This window comes from Lutjanus erythropterus, chromosome 18, assembly GCF_056507025.1.
Source record: "Lutjanus erythropterus isolate fLutEry1 chromosome 18, fLutEry1.hap2, whole genome shotgun sequence".
Taxonomy (NCBI): domain Eukaryota; kingdom Metazoa; phylum Chordata; class Actinopteri; order Lutjaniformes; family Lutjanidae; genus Lutjanus; species Lutjanus erythropterus.
This window is the reverse complement of record NC_139334.1, coordinates 22,453,380-22,470,030: the sequence shown is the minus strand read 5'-3', so window position 1 is coordinate 22,470,030 and position 16,651 is coordinate 22,453,380. Positions and strand designations below refer to the sequence as shown.

Genomic DNA, 16,651 nt, shown 5'->3' with positions numbered 1-16,651 from the left:
GGAGATTGTCCTCAGTCTGAATCAAGTGAAGCGTGTCGAGACTGACTCATGAATCCAATATGCCCAAGTCTTTCAAATTACATGGCCAGATTCTCAGATTTGAAGCCGAGACTTTAAAAAACAGGACGATCGCAGGCGTAGAGGAGAGTGTTTACGCTCATGGTGTGATTTATTTTTTGTTACAAAGTCACCAGTTTTGTTTTAGGTTAAATATAAAGTAATCCAATTGCACAAAATACAAAAAGAACAACAGACTACAGTAATGAGCTAATGATAAAGTATGAGAAATAAATGAATAATGATAAAATGATGCATTAGTGCACCATTTCTCCTCTTATCCTGTCTTGAAGTAGTAGTTTGTAGTAGCCTATATGATGGTTGCATCAGCAGTGATGTCAGACCCTGTTACACTGGAGCAGCAGTAAACAACTACTCAGTAATCTGAATCACCAGCTACTGTTTTTGTTATCCCTCTGTAAGCAATGCTGTGATTACGAGAGTGTGTGTGCATGTGTGTGTGCGTGCGTGCATGCAAGTGATTGTGTAGTGAGTTCTCTGAATTGAGGGAGAAAAAAAAAGCAGAGGGTGACCGAGGTAGGGGGACGTGTGAAGAGGCAGGGTGATCATCACACCATTGTTTTCAGTCTGAGGTTGTTTTTGTCCCCGTGTCACTCTGCTCTCTTGCATAATGGCTGCCACTGAGGCAGAACACTGTGTATGTTTATGTGTATGCGGGAATGTGTGTGTGTGTGTGTGTGTGTGTGTGTGTGTGTGTGTGTGTGTGTGTGTGTGTGTGTGTGTGTGTGTGTGTGTGTGTGTGTGTGTGTGTGTGTGTGTGTGTGTGAGAGAGAGAGAGAAAGAGGCGACCTGTGAGAGTTTTTGTGTGACAATTACGGTAATTCTGGTTGTTATTTACAACAGTGGGGTACTTTAAATAATATTATCCTGATTTTATTTTCAGAGATGGCTTGTGAAGGACCACAGTATTGCAGGTTTAGAATGTCTTCATTCTGAGGTTATTGTTAAAGCCACTGGAAACCCAAATCCACAATAGCCTTCTAACTATGCAATTTAGGGTCTTGTGTACTTTATAGTAAGCATCTAAAAAGTATTAGAAACTAGTTTTAATCCAACTTCAAAAAAGCCTATTGTCATTTCGTTTTTGTACATTTTCCTGATGTTGGGTTTTACTCGGGTGTGTTTATGCTTGGACATTTATTAAGAAAATCATACAATTAATTCTGCAAACCAATCATAAAAAGTCCAAGTCACTTTTTCCACCAAAAGGGTGCAATGAAAGCTCTCTGGTCTCACTTGATCCGCCTGAGTCTGAGCCAACACAACAACAAGGAACTGATGCTGATATAGACGTTTACTCGGATCCAAAATAAGACATCAAAAAAAGAGCAAAGCTACACGACAATGCAAACAAACTCACCAATCGAAGCAGTGGTAGACCAGCAACTCCTAAGAACGTTTCTAAATGTCACGTAAAATTAAACTAGCATTGATTTTTTTTCCTGAAGTAGATGTCAATGAAAATGTGACGCCTACGCAGTCTTTTGTAACTTAAGGCCTACTTGTGTTTGTTAAAACATTTCCGGGGACGGCCTTTCCAAATAAATGAGGGAAAAAAACCTGACAAAAAAAAGGTAATGTATTCCACATCACTTTTTTATTTAAAAAATGTGTCACTGCATCCAAGGGAACTTTAGCTATCTTGCCGTGGCAAAACACGTTTGTCTCTATCTGATGATGTGTCATGATTCAAACATAACTGGTCATTGAAATTGTGCATCTTAATTTGACGATTTTAATTTATTCTTGAGCACAGTTACTCAACTTTGCCATCATATATTAATTTTTACTATTTCAGGAGACATAAAGGTTTTAGAGGCATAGACGCTTGAATAAATCATGATAATGTTTGGATTGAGTGGTTGTTCCTCTCCTCTGTCCATGCTGGGGTGAACTTTCTTTGTCACATTTTGTGTGTTAAAAAAGTCTTAATGGTACACTTAAACTGCTTAAATAATGCCTTACACTTTTTAATGTATTTTGTAATTACAAACATGCGCAAAACATGTTCAGTATGCAAAAAAAGGCATCCGAGATTCTTTTCTTTTTTAAATGCATTGTCTCGAAGCCATCCTTTTACATCTTCGTTTAACACTGTTACAGTCCATTAGTAACGCTGAAAGGTATTTTAAGTCTATAGAGAAACATTAAGAGGATAATTGCCACGCTCACACCTCACTGAATACAGATTCACTAAAGGTGCAGTGCTAAGAGAGAACACTTTAAAACTGACAAAAAAAAAGACAAAATGTCATGAACACAGCAGGTAATTAAAGGAGACTTTACATTAACTGGATTATCTACCGTCACTAAAAGGTGCAGCGGCCTCTGAAAATGTATCTTTCCCCTTATTTTTCTTCATTTCATGGTGAAACAACATGCTGGGAAACAAAAATACTGTATCTGTTCTGAACTTTGATATGTAAATCCCTACATAACTAGATGTAATCCATCACCATCAAAAGCTAAGCTTCCTTATCCTTCATTCTCTCCCTCCTTCTCTGTCGCTCATCATCTTTTATCTATATGCTTAATTACCCGGCGGATGGATGAACGTTGACCTTTCTCTTCTGTCTTCACTCAGCCGCATGAATTATAATGAAAGGTTAGAGTTATGGAGAATCCGCAATTAAATGTCAGACGGTGGATGCTCTCTAACGGAGAGCTTCTGATACGGATGCTAATCATCCGATCAGACATCGACAGAAAAACAGTGTGGACGCGAGAGAGGGAGTGTCAGCAGAGAGACTGAAAAACAAAAATCCATTTCTGCAAGTTCTTTTTAATTAATAGTAGATCTGTGTGTCCTCCTGTGAGTGTGTTAGTGTTTTTTTTATGATGTGGGTGAACAGTACAAAATGCATGCTTTTTAATGGGACAGTTCACCCCAAAAATCAAAAATGCATATTTACCTCTTAGCTTGCGGGGGGTGACTATTTGTGCTGGGAATATAACCGCTGTGAAACAATCAGAAAATAATGTTTCGCCACAGGTCTTTTGTTTTCATTTTGTATTACCCCATGTACAGACATGAAATGTCAATAAAAAAGTTGATCACAAAAAAAAAAAAAAGAAAATAATGTTTCGTTTCGTTACCAGAGCTCCCTCGCCTCCTTCAGGCTGTACCTTATTTGTCCACAGCTGCGCGCTCTCTCTCAAACAATATAAATATGCACAAAGCAAGGACGTTGCAGCGGAAAGTGCAGCCAGACCCAGACATCGAAGCTGGTTACATGAAATTAACCGAGCAAAGACACAACTGCAGAATATCATCATGAACTCCACCTTGATTGCACCCATTTCCAGTGAGATGTCAGGCTAACTGTGATGAGAGTCTGATAACATATGATGAGATAAACTTTACTGATCCAGCACCGGGGATGTTCACTTGTTAGAACAGTTGCCGGTTTTTTTTCAGCATCAACTGCAGCCTTAACACACGACCAGCATGCAAAATGAAAGGGATGACTTTTGTTTCCGCCACAGCTCCTGATTATGTCTGCTTTGACAGAGCGTGCATCTACTGATGGGTGAGAAGCCCGTGTCTGTGACAGCACAGGATGTTAATATTAATCCTGTTCTCCTCGAGTCAGCTTCCTTCACCCTGATGCGGTTGGTGGGTGTAGTTCGGTGCAACGAAAGTAGTTCATTCATGAAACTGTTCCCTACAGGCACCACAAGCTGAGTGCCATCTATGGTCAAGACAAGACAGACAGCTCTCAAACTATCAAAATTATCTAAACAGATAAGTAGCACTATAGAGAAAAGAAAAAAAATATGTACTTTTGATTTTAGGTTGGAATCTACTCTTAAATCTTAATGAAGCTGAAGGGAAATGAAAGAAACTGCTAAAACACTGCAGCAGTTATCTCTTTATTCTTGAATTTTGCTGCACTTTGTTTGCAGGGAAAAAAAGTGGGTCAACAAGTCTGACATATTCAGGTCTCATCCTGGAGTGAACATTGAATTGTAATGGGAGAATGAATGGAAATGGGTGAAGGGATCACAGAGGGTCAGAGCTAATACACCAGATCAGCCTCTTCACTGAAAATTACTCCACCATTAGACAAATATGTTTGCAAACGCAAAAGGTTACATAATATATAATATATACCCTCCATTTATGGACATGCTCTCTCGGCTTGTGAACTTAACCCCTGCACACGGTCTCGCTATAATTCAAATGTTGGCACATATGTTGCAGTTACACCAATTCTAAAGACGTCCGTACATTTTATCATATTTTCAGTGTAACTTTCTGTAACAAACGAACTGTCTCTCTTGTCTCTTGCAGCGTACAGATCCAGGCGGTGAATGCCATCGGCTCCAGTCCCCTGAGTCCACCCCTGCTGGCGAGGACACGCCCCCTCCCTCCGGCCCCGCCCCCTCTGGAATGCTCAGCGGCTGGCCCTCAGAGCCTGAAGCTGAAGTGGGGCGAAAACGCCAGCAACACGCACACTCGCGCCCTGCTCACCGACGACATGGTCTACACACTACAGATGGAGGATAAGAACCACAGGTGGAGCGCGCACACACACACACACACACACACACACACACACACACACGGCTCATACATAATTGTTTACCTCATGTTACAGACTGAGAAGGGGTCCAGCTTACTCTGTAATCCAGATGTGTGTGTCAAACATCCAAAACACACCTATTTACACACATAGGTCAAAATAACAGCACACAAATCAACATTTATACATTTCAAAAAGACAAGAACCCTGATTTTTGTTCACCTCATCATATCTGCTGTCATGCACATCATACACCCTCTGCATTACCTTGTATTATACACTGAGATTATGATAACAGTCGACCTGAAAAGGCTGCATATTAAAATCAAAAAAGCACAGGGGTCATGAATCACCCTGAAGGGGTTTATTTTACCGTAATGACCAGCTCACTGTACATTATCCCACGTATTGCACAGCCTGCTATTTGGAAACAACAGATCTTAGAATGCCGTGATTGACCAATCAGAATCGAGTATTTAACAAAGCCATGAGCCAAAGACCAACACAGTTGTACTCGACCAATATTGGGCTGAAAATAACATCAGACAAACATCAGTTAACACACTACACAGTCCAGCCATCACAACAATATTTTAGTATGAAGTCTCGTTTTGATCCACTCCACATATTTGCCCTGTTTAAGTTGATGCATTATACTGTTAATACAAACTCAGCACTTTCTGTATCTGTTTCAAATTAAAATCCCTCTAGCGTTTCAGTGAACTTTGCAAGTTTGTTTTGAGGTGGTGAGAAACTTATCATTACACTCAGCATATTTGATTATTGTAGAGAATAAATTTGAATACATTTCATATACACTTTATATTAAAGGTTTGTTGTTTTCACTTCATAAATGTAACGTTTTTGGCAATTCATGATGTGTTTTTGTAAGTTTCTGTCCCGAGGACACGACAGATTTCTTTTTTGGGTCACGAGCTGAAAAAGTTGGGACTTAGATAATGCATTAGATAAAACTCCTCGTGTCCAAAACGAAAAACTTAAATAACTCCCTCAGTGATTTTTTTTATGCAGTTTTCATAATTAATTATGCACAACAGCATTTGGCAAAATGCTAACTCAGTGTATTCATATTCTCGTGAAACAACGCCACTTAATTCCTTATTGAATTAACTTCCAGCCCCAGCTTATGTTGTTTACTCTTTACAGAAGTAGCAACAGCTAACCCTGATATGTTTTAATGAGCTGTGCATGTAAGAGAAAGAGCCAGTGACTGCTTTGTAAATGTTTTTCAAAGGCGCTCATCGACACACACGTCTGCAGAGACAAGACAACAGGAGTGAGTCTTTCATATCTGGAGCCTCCGCTATGATGACCGACCATTAAAAGTGTTATGTTTCCCTCAGGATGTGCTCTCTGCACCTCTCAGCCATCCTGCGCACCACATTTCTCAGACTCCATAACCCCCAGCTAGTCAATACAAATTAGGACCCAGAAGGTCAATACTACACACAAACCACAGACACACACACTGAGTTTTTTTCTGTACGTTCAGTAACCAGATGTACCAGTGAGTAGTCACGTTGAAGGCCTCTGGAGCCAGCTGGGATACAGCTCCCGACAATCAACCCTCCATTTAACTGACGGGTCAGACAGGAGTGACAAAGAGGGAAACGGAGTCAGAGAATTAGCAGACTGAGGAGGAGGAGGAGGAGGAGGAAGAGAAGTGGCAGAACATCACAGCTCACAGGGAGTTAAAGACGGTTAAAGGAGGACTTTTTTTTTAGTAATGTTAGAGAAAGAGTCTTTAAAGGAGAAACCCGTTATATATTTACTCTACTTTATCATAAAATGACCAGGATGTGTTATCAGAGATTAAGGAAACCGCCATGGTTCCCTCCTTTGAAATTTCTATTCCTGGCCAGTTTGCGTGTTTCATGTTAATTAGAGTTCAAATTAATGCCGAATGAGTAAGTGTCTTTTTATGAGTCGTAAGAAATCATTAACAATCTTTTAGAAGGAGTGGATGTTTAGAACATTTCAAATTGGGCAAAAAGTTAATGGAGTCTGGCAGGAAGTCACTTAACTCAAACTCTAGAGCGTGTGTTTTCAGAGACGTGGGCAGTTATAAACAGCTGATCAACTTACAAGGTAGGGCTTTACTATGTTGCGCTCGTCTTGCACTCCTGCCTGAGCTTCCCTTAAGTCTGGGGAGGAGGTGGCAGGGCGAAACAACCTCTTCAATCATAGAAGATCATAGAGAATAAAAAAAGTGGACTAAACCTAAAAGCAGTAGAGAGACACTTTTATCTGCCCACCTGTCAGATTGTGCCGCTCCATCCTGCCCTCGACCATTCTGGTTGGCCGACTATCAGTGTTTGAATTAAGGCTTGGCTGCCGTCAAGTTGGCTCTCCTGGATGGTGCAGAGTGCAGCAGGCAACAGATGGGGTCCTATCTGGCAGGCTGTGATCTGTTAACCTCTCAGAGAGACACACAGAGGCACAGACACACTCCCGGCTAGCCAAATTAAAACAGCTTTCACAGTTTAGAGAGTTTTATTTACCCTTCTCCAATTGGCAGCATGCTAGCCTGTGTGTGTGTGTGTGTTTGTGAGTCTGTGATGCTTGGATGCACTTCTGTATACGCACATATGTCTGCAGGCAATGTATTTGGATCAGATGGTATTTAGAGAATCACCCCAGCATTTGTTTTAATCTGCGTATGTGTGCAAGAGCTACGTTAGCATGTAATTTGTTGTGCATTAGAGGAAAAACATTTGCTTAATGGATTTCCTAATTATATGCATTTTATAGCAAATGTTATGTTTGATAAATCCAATTCTACACATACATGTGGTCAAATAATGATAACATGTTATCCATCCTTTTTATAAACTATTTACCTGTGTGCTACTGTTTTTAGCTCGTTGTTATTTAATTTTTCTGCACTTTTAAATGTTTTTTGTAGTGCTAAAAACCATTTGAGTGGTTTTTGCCATTGACTGTAGAGGAGAGAGGGTTTGTTTGTGTCCCATAGTAGCTTTTGTTTGGTCCAAAAATAACCTGAAATTGGTCACAAATTTAGCATTAGTCAGACCTGTTTTTTTTTTTTTTTTTTAATTTAGGAGTGGCTGATTCAAGAGGCTCTGAACTGAGGCTTGTTGTCCTCTCACCAGGGATGATGTTTTTGCACATCATCATCATCATCATTTTGCACATTTTAGGTGCGCGGCTCACAAAATTAAATATTTTTGAGAAGGGTCTCACAATCCAGTTCCTCCATAGCAGAGCCCGACCAAAACTAGATGGAAGAATCTGGTGCCAATCATGACATCAGGGAGTAAAAAAAATTCCAATATCAATATATCAGTTGATATCAGAAGATAACAGATTCAACAACAACATCCAAAATGATGTCAGGTCACTGAAACAGTAAACTTTCACTGGTGTTTTTTAATGATTACAAATAACTATAAGTACAAAAAAAACCACAAATAGAAACAAATATATATTTATATTAAACTTGAATTAAGAAAAAGGATCAAATATACAGAAAATGCTACCTTAATAAAATAAAATAAATAAAATAAATCTGCACATATTGGACAACACATACGCCAATACCAATATAGATCGATATAACTGTCATAAGCCAATACCAGGCCAATAAAATCTTTTCCTATCCGGGAGATGTTTGATTTTTCTTCTTTTTTTATCTACACCAGGATATCAAAAAGATGTAAAAGTTCTTAAAAATGTAATAAAATGTTGAAATTCTGCAGTCCCAGTCTATACTATTTCATTTTCATGGGGCTGGAGATAGTTAGGTAATTATATTAAGGAAATACTTTTTAGAATAAATTGATTAGATTTTATATTCTAACATACATTAAGATCAGGCCACAGTGAAGGATTCACTGAAGAGTCTAAGGTTGAGGATAGTAGAAATGTAGAGTTGTATGTGTAAAATCTTTTGTTCATGGTTATGTAACATATGCTGTTCTTTTTTTTTTTTTTCTAATACAGATACAAGTTTGTTACCATATTTTTAGCACTTTGTTACAGGATTCATTTATATAGAAATGCAGATAATTTGGTTGGTGTAAGTAATACACATAAAAAAACCTATTATTTCACTCTCTCCATCATTTCCTTCACACACTGTAATTGACTAGAATAGCTCCATAATGGCCATGTTTGATTCCTGACCGTTTCAACCTAATTGCCTCGTGCTGAGGAGTCATTACTCGCAGCTATCGGTGGTTATGACACAACGCTCAGGTGTATTAGTGGCAGTATTAGCGGTGCATCGCCATTTGTGAAAATTTAATAACACAAATCCTCGTGTGTGTGTTTTCACAGGACGACTCCTCTTCCCTTATTTGCTCTCTCATCACACTCTATTAGAGTGAATTAACAGGGATTTATCATTGATGAAATCGCCATGGCGACCACACTCTAGAAGAAAGGGTTCCCAAGCTTGTCCCCATAGGAGAACCACCTTTTTGGTTTGGGGTTTATAAAGGTTCCATTAGGAACCTTTCTACTTAGAATCGTGAAAGCTTTTACCCAGAACGCCCCTGGGGTTTCTATCCAGAACCTTTCCACCTTCTGAGGGTGCTAACAAGAACCCGTCCAGGGGTTTTTATCTAGGACCAAGGTAGGGGATTTTACTGAGAACCTTTTTATAACCCAAAGGTTTTATCTAGAACCCACCTTGGGGGTTCAACCAAGAACTTTTTATATTCGAAGGGTTTTATTTAGGATCAAACCAGGAGGTTCTACTGAGAACCCTTTTATATTCCAAGGGTTCCATCCAGAATCCGCACAGGAGGTTTTCCCAAGAACCCTTTTGTATTCCAAGGGTTTTATCTCAGACCAAGCCAGAGGGTTCTACCCAGAAATCCTTTATATTACCTTTATATTATGGCACAAAGGAGTTCCTCAACGATCCTTGAAGAACTTTTTCCAAAAAAGAAGCTTTAGTCTTGGCAAACCCTCAAAAAAAGGGTTCTGAGTAGTTGATCAGGAAGAACCCTTTTGGAACCCTTATTTCTAAGAGTGTTGCGTCATTGCTAACCATAATGTGTCAACAGAGACTGAAAGGACATTTTGAAAAAAAAAAGAAAAAAGAAAGTATTGAATCTCAAATATTTTGCCTTGTAAACAAACATATTGAATGACCGGCTGCAGTTTCTGCAAATATAATTTCAAGCTGTGGCAATAAATTAAATCAGTGTATACTCATGTTTTTGACTTTGGCTGTCCCCGGTCCTGTCTCTGACCATCTCTTTTTTTTGTCTCTGGCCGATTTAGTTCATATTTATTCATTTTATTCCATTGTTAGAAAGGTGACTTCACCCCTGGAGGACCTTTCATAACTTTACTCCCTCCCACTCCATCTTTTACCCTCTTTGTTTTTCTCCCAGCCACCCCGCCACGTCTTTGTGATGATAAAGAAAGCTGTTTTCTCGAGTTCTCAATATTGAATCCCCTTCCTTTCCCTCCCTCCCTTCTCTTTCACCCACAGCTTATTTCTTCCGTTCTTATCTCCATGTACGCAGACCTGTTGCTCGTTCTCTGTCCTCCCCTCGCTTATTTTCACTTGTTTTCCCTCACTCTGCTGTTGCCCTTTAAGTCGGATGAGTTTGTTTGATTTTTCTCATTTCACTTTCTCCTCATCCCTATTACCCAGAATACCTTCTGGCAGTGGGGTATTGGGAGTGTAAGGGCACCATGGCAACACGAAAAGTGCCGTGCGAAGAAGGTTTCAACCTTCCGACACAATGGATTTTTGAGATGAATGCAGGTGGAGGAACAGACGCCAGGGGCAAAGCTCTGCTGCAGCCACTTTCATTCATAACAATCGTCCATTCATATGTCCATCACTATGTTTGTCCACCTTTTCATCTGTCTTCCATCCCACTTTCTGTCCACCTTTCTTAAATTCAGTTCCTCCTTCTTTTCATCTATCCAACATGGTTTCTTTATCTCTCCATCCATAATATCTGCCCATCTGTCATTCCTCATTTCTCTATCCTTCATCCTTTTATTCTGACATTTTTTCTTTATGCACAAGCATTTATTTTTCAACACAGCCAGTCAGCAAGCAGGAGACCTTTTCCACAGCAGGCATTTTGACATGAAATAGTAGTTTAAACACAGGTGTCGCCAGTTATGCAACACTAAATGGAATGGAACCGCAAATAGTATTCTTCTTAACACCCACGTGTACTATGTAATGTATGATCACAGTTAGCTAAAAATTAGCTAATGTTAGCCTAACATTAGCACACATTTTATTTTGGTCGTAGTATGTTATGTCTATATGTTAAATTGGTAGCTCCGGTTTTTTAAAGCGGAGTTGTGTGAGGTACTTTTTCTATAGTCAGTGTAATAGCTACAGTAGATGGCGGTCGACACACCAGAAGCAGAAGAAGTGTACACCATATTAAGTATATTTTCATTGCTTTACCTTGCTGCCAGTCAGCCCTTTCCAATGGGAAACTGAGGTTATATCACCTGTTACGTCACTATCTCGCCACCACAAGACTCCTTTGACAAAAGCAATAATTTTATCTGGCAGAACACAGTAGTTACTGGTCTTAGTTACTGGTCTACCACTGTTATTGTGCGACTTTTCTGAATCTTAACTAATTCTTCAAAACACTGAAGTCACGCAGTAACACAGACAAACTAACCAGCCATGGCAGCGGTCGACCAACATCTTCAGTGTTCCGCGAGTTAAAATTGCTGTTTTTGTGAATGGAGTCTGGTTGCTGTGAGACAGCTATATAACAACTAATAGAACTTCTGTTTCCTGTCTGAAAATGCTGTAATATGATGTACACTTAAACAGTTTATTTTTTTTTAAGTGGCTGACTCTGTCCACAGCATTAAATTGCTTAGCTTCCAGGCTGGTGCTCCTGTCTGCTTCTCCACACTGGGAGCATGCTGACCACCATCTTCTGTAGCTCATACTCTGACTATGGATAAGTATTACCTCAAACACCACTTCAAAAAATCAGAACTATCCGATTAACTTTCTGTTAATTTCTCCTTTTAATATTCACTAAAAACATGTTATATAACAGTCAGGCCATCTTGATCTTACGACAAAACTTTCAAGGTTCCAAGAACAAAGATGTTTGCTTTTCTGTGTGTGATGAATGATGTTCATCACTGTTCAGGCAGAGTCCTGTGTTGAAAAATGAAGGACTGGTGCAATGAAAGCAGAATTTTTAAGATGCCTGCAGCTTACAGCACAACAGACGGACTTGACAAGCAAATTAAATAACTAAAATTCTATTTCACGTCAACAAAAGAAATTCCAATATTGACATTTCTAAGATTAGGTGCAAAAATTGTGTAGCAACAACAAGGACACTAACATATCCTCGCTTGTCTACATCTAAGTTCTCTTTTCTCTGTCATCCTAATGATGGAAACGTATAATATCATATATTTACCACATATACATATATATGCTAAAAGGTTTATCAAAACATTACATTGTTTGCTAGCTAGCTATAAAGTTAATAAAACATCATACTGTTTTCTAGCCAGTTAAAAAGTTAACAGAACTAGCTAGCTTGCAAAAATGTTAACAAAACATTATATTGTTTTCTAGCTAGCTAAAAAGTTAACAACATTTCATCGTTGCCAGCTAGCTAAACGTTCATCAGAATGTTACTCTGTTTGCTAGCTATCAAAAAAGTTAGTTAGCCTAGCTAGCCTACTCATGATGGCCCGGTAGAGAAAGTCAAATTTCTCCTTTGAGAATTTCTCCTCCTTTGAGGAAAACCTTGGCTGAATTAATGGATTGATATGGTCAAATCATAGACTGCTAAAATGGACAACAAACTACTAATATCTTGGGCATCTGGTTGTTAGCCGAGAGCCAAAAGAGAGCAAACAAGGCGAGACTCGGATACTCATGGCATTTACATTGCAGCCACTGAACTAATTCTACCAGCACTGTGTGTGTGTGTGTGTGTGTGTGTGTGTGTGTGTGTGTGTGTGTGTGTGTGTGTGTGTGTGTGTGTGTGTGTGTGTGTGTGTGTGTGTGTGTGTGTGTGTGTGTGTGTGTTTTAACTGTAGGGCCAGGCAGTGCGGCAAAGGATTAACAACACCATATATCAGCCAGAGAAACACATCACTTCTCTGTAGTGCAGCTACATAAAGAGCTCATCTGGAGTTATAGCCTTCTACTAAACCATGACCTCCCTCATCTCTTCTTCCTCTCTTCTCTTTCCTCTTACAGCAAATTCTCCATCATTGTCCCCGCTCTTATAATTACCAGTCACCTCTCTTTTCCTCCTCTCCTTCATACCCTCCTCTGGCTTTCTTCTTCCATCACTGCCTCTCACTTGCCCCTTATCGCCTTTGTCTTTCTCTTTCCCATAACTTCCTTTCCTCGCTCAGACTTTTACCTTATTGTGCTGAAATGCTGATAGCGGAGATAAATAACCCCCTTTTCAGCTCAAATCCCCATTTCTCCCTGACTCACTCATTCACTCATTCATCATCTTCACTTTAGTCCATCAATCTGTCCATCTTGCCAGCCAAAAACTTTTTTCGGTGCTCGTTTTCATCAGATTTGTGACTATGGCCCGTCAGAATTTGTCCTGTGTGTTTATAAATCATCACTATCTTTGTTAAGATGCGCTGTCCTCTCTTCTCGTCAACATTCTGGTTTCGTTTCAAGGTCATAACTACTTGTTTCCCAAAACAATTCCACTTAAAGAAGGCACCACATGCTAACACCATGCTAATGTAGCATTTTTTTTCAAGAGTTACACCAATAAGAGGTGAATAAACATCTTAAACTGGGTTGGATCAACAGAGATTCATTTGATCTAAGGTTAGTTCTAATCAGTGTTTAGCAAAAGTAGGTTTAAAATGAGTAAATCTGGATTTTATTATTTATTATTTAATTTTAAGTAGAGCTCTGTTGCACAATTAAAAACTAAACTGTGTTTAGTAAATCCAAGTTTGATTGATTATTATTGATTTTAATCAATATGCAAGCAATATGTAAGCAATATACTTTTGGCTGATCTGTATTCCTTAAGAAATTTCACATTTTTGCTAGCTAGTTAAATAGTGAACAAAACGTGATACTGTTTTCTAACTAGCTAAAAAGTTGACAGACAAAAGTTTTCTGGCTAGCTCAAGTTAACAAAGCTTGGAACTATTTGCTAGCTACCTAAAAATAACAAAATGTTACATTATTTTCTAGATAGCTAAAAAAGTTAACAAAATATTACATTGTTTTCTTGCTAACTAAAAAGTTAACAAAATGTTACATTATTTGCTAGCTACACAAAAAGTTAACAAAACATTAAATTGTTTTCTATCTATCTAAAAAGGTACCCAAAAATGACATTATTTGCTAGCTAAGCAATGCTAAACGTAGCATTGTTTGCTAACCAGCTAAAAAGCTAGTTAGTCTAACTCTAATTTCTTCTTGGAGAAAAATTGAATTAATTGAGCTCTATGGTAAAATAATAAGATTAAAAAAATGGACAACAACACAGTAAAAAAAAACTAAACTGATGTTCAGAGTCTTTAAGATAGTTTAGACATTTGGTACAACAGTATTTAAAATTAACCATTACTTAATACTTAACATTACTTAAAAAGGAGCCCTTGTTGGTGCAGCCCAGCCAGTTTGTTAGGATAAAAACTGATTTATTTCTATATGGTTTGGGAAGCAATGTTACACACTCATAAGACTGATAATAAACATAGTTAACTGGTAATACTTGCTGTGATGAGTCATTCAAAGAAAAACGCATCAATCCAGTCCTGAATTGGATTGATGCATTTTCAGTCTCCATCACTGGTTTAGTGATTAGGACACATCAACTATTGACGCCTCTTCCCTCACTGCTCTTGTTATCCAGGTTTTTTTTTAACAGCATCTCTCCCTTCCTCTGATCTTTTCAAAGCTCCATCACTCCTTTCTCTGACCTTCGCCTCACTCTTCACCTTCTCCTTTATCTTTGACTCATTCTCGTTTACAGATTTCTCTCTAGATGTGTGTGATTCATTGTCCCTCTCCTCTCCTCCTCCTTTCCATCACGCTCTCTGTCCAGGTTTGTGACGATCTACCGCGGCCCCAGTCACACCTACAAGGTCCAGCGGTTGACCGAATCCAGCAGCTACAGCTTCAGAATACAGGCCATCAGTGACGCTGGGGAGGGTCCTTTCTCTGACACACACACCTTCTGCACCACCAAGTCTGTACCCCCAGCCCTCAAAGGTAAACCGACCCTGGCAAAGTGTGCTTTTGTCAGTGAAAAGTGAATTTTGTTGCACCAGCTGTTTGTAAAATCCATCTCTAAGTTTCTGCATAAAAGTCTTTCTTTGTTCTTACTGGATCAGGATGCAATATTAACATTTTACCCACCAACCAAATGGCTATTGAATGTTCAAATTTTATTTTACCAGCTACTGAATACTGAACTACTGTCAGTTGGTACAGTTAGTTACACAACAGTTACCTCTGGCAGTTTATCGATGTAAATGTTCTGTAAAAGCTCATCTCTACATAAGAACAAGTTGGCATCCTGCAGTTATTTTTAATTTAGTGATGCATAAATTTCAGTCTTGTTATGTTAGTTTGAAGTTTTGAAGAGCTGTTTGCAGCTGGCTCTAGCAGTTTAGGATGACCTGAAAGAGGTGAAAGGAAATACAATAGATTCGTTTCTGTTTGGCTGTTAGATATGACATGTTTACTGTAGCTTTGCTTGATTATTGCCTCCAGTGGCTTATTATAGCTACAACAATCACAGTAAAGAGTTTCCTCTCAGGTGATATAACTGGAAAGTGTTATGGGTTTCGACTGTGAAGCTGTGGATGTCCAGCACAGCATTGACATATCAATAAACAGGAAAATAACAGCCTGAAGGACCCGAACAGCTTCTGTAAAACTGTTAGCAGAGCATGTGCGCCGTCCAAAAGGTTCCCTGCAAATCAGCTTTCATTCACAACAATAAAGAGCAGGAGGAGCTGAGACGAGTCAATGAATCTGTCCCTTGTTAAAGTTCAGTAAAATGAATGCCATATTTAGCTCAGCAATTAATCCAGTCAGAATTGCGTCTGTTGTTATTTCCGGTATAATATTACATCCCCCAAGGATATTGTTGCTTTGCAAAACAATTATCAGTTAGTCTAAACAGTCATTTACGTGACTGCAGCTGTTACTGCTGATATGAAACATTAGATTCTTGCAGATGGGGATGGGGAGAAGGATGTTTCTATTTGCAATTAAAAATACTGGTAAATAACTGTGAAGCAACTGTGAGTTGAGTCATTGTTTTGTAACTCTTTGCACTCAAGTCAAGACAAAACTCAAGTCCCGAGTCCTAAACTTTGAGTTTCATGTCCTAAACAAGTCATAAAGTCTTATTGATGTGCGCAAACAAAATTATCTTTGGTATATTTTTTTCCAACTGGAGCTCAGTAACAAAACGTTTGTTCTTCGTGGTTGATTGGATGCTGCTGGATTGGTTCAACCAGCGTGGATCTGGAGAATTAAGTGTCGACTCAACCTTAGTTGATCCGACACATGAAGGGAAAGCAACTTTCTGTGGCACACTTTGTAAATAGCATACTTTTTAATATTTGGGCTTTGAGGAAGGTGTCAATTTTTTTCAGGTCAAAAGACTCAAGTCACCAGTCACTGAAGAATACACATCTAGTTCTATAGATCCAAATCTAGAAAGTCAAAATATTTACTTTATATTGTATAACTTTTCTGTGGTCAAATTATATTTTGTTAAAACCAAAATTGCAAACATATATTCAAATCCAGCTCAATTTTGGCTCTGAATCTTTTGTTACAGCAAACTTAAGAGATTTTGTTTGGCAGATGAGTTAAGAATACCTGTGTTAAACAAAAAGGCTGTTCAAAATGCAGAAAAGTTCTGGTGCAGTGACGATGACGAGTGAAAAGGTTGTTTAATTTTTATGCTTGTAAGTTGGATACCTTTGTTTCTCAAGCTTGGAGAAAACGTCAGGGTGGTTTATTTATTTACTGTTACTTGTAGTTTATGTTGCTTCTGAGGTTTCTGGTCTGTTTT

General features: G+C 38.8%; 1 protein-coding gene across 1 annotated transcript in view; it reads left to right on the top strand.

Annotated features, from left to right (window-relative positions):
• The window catches only part of fndc3ba (fibronectin type III domain containing 3Ba), a 145,476-nt gene that overhangs the window by 119,508 nt on the left and 9,317 nt on the right, over positions 1-16,651 (top strand). Inside the window, exons 24-25 of the mRNA XM_084742012.1 lie at positions 4,373-4,597; positions 14,663-14,829. Coding sequence (XP_084598138.1) covers positions 4,373-4,597; positions 14,663-14,829 — 392 coding nt within the window. The remainder of the gene's footprint in view (positions 1-4,372; positions 4,598-14,662; positions 14,830-16,651) is intronic.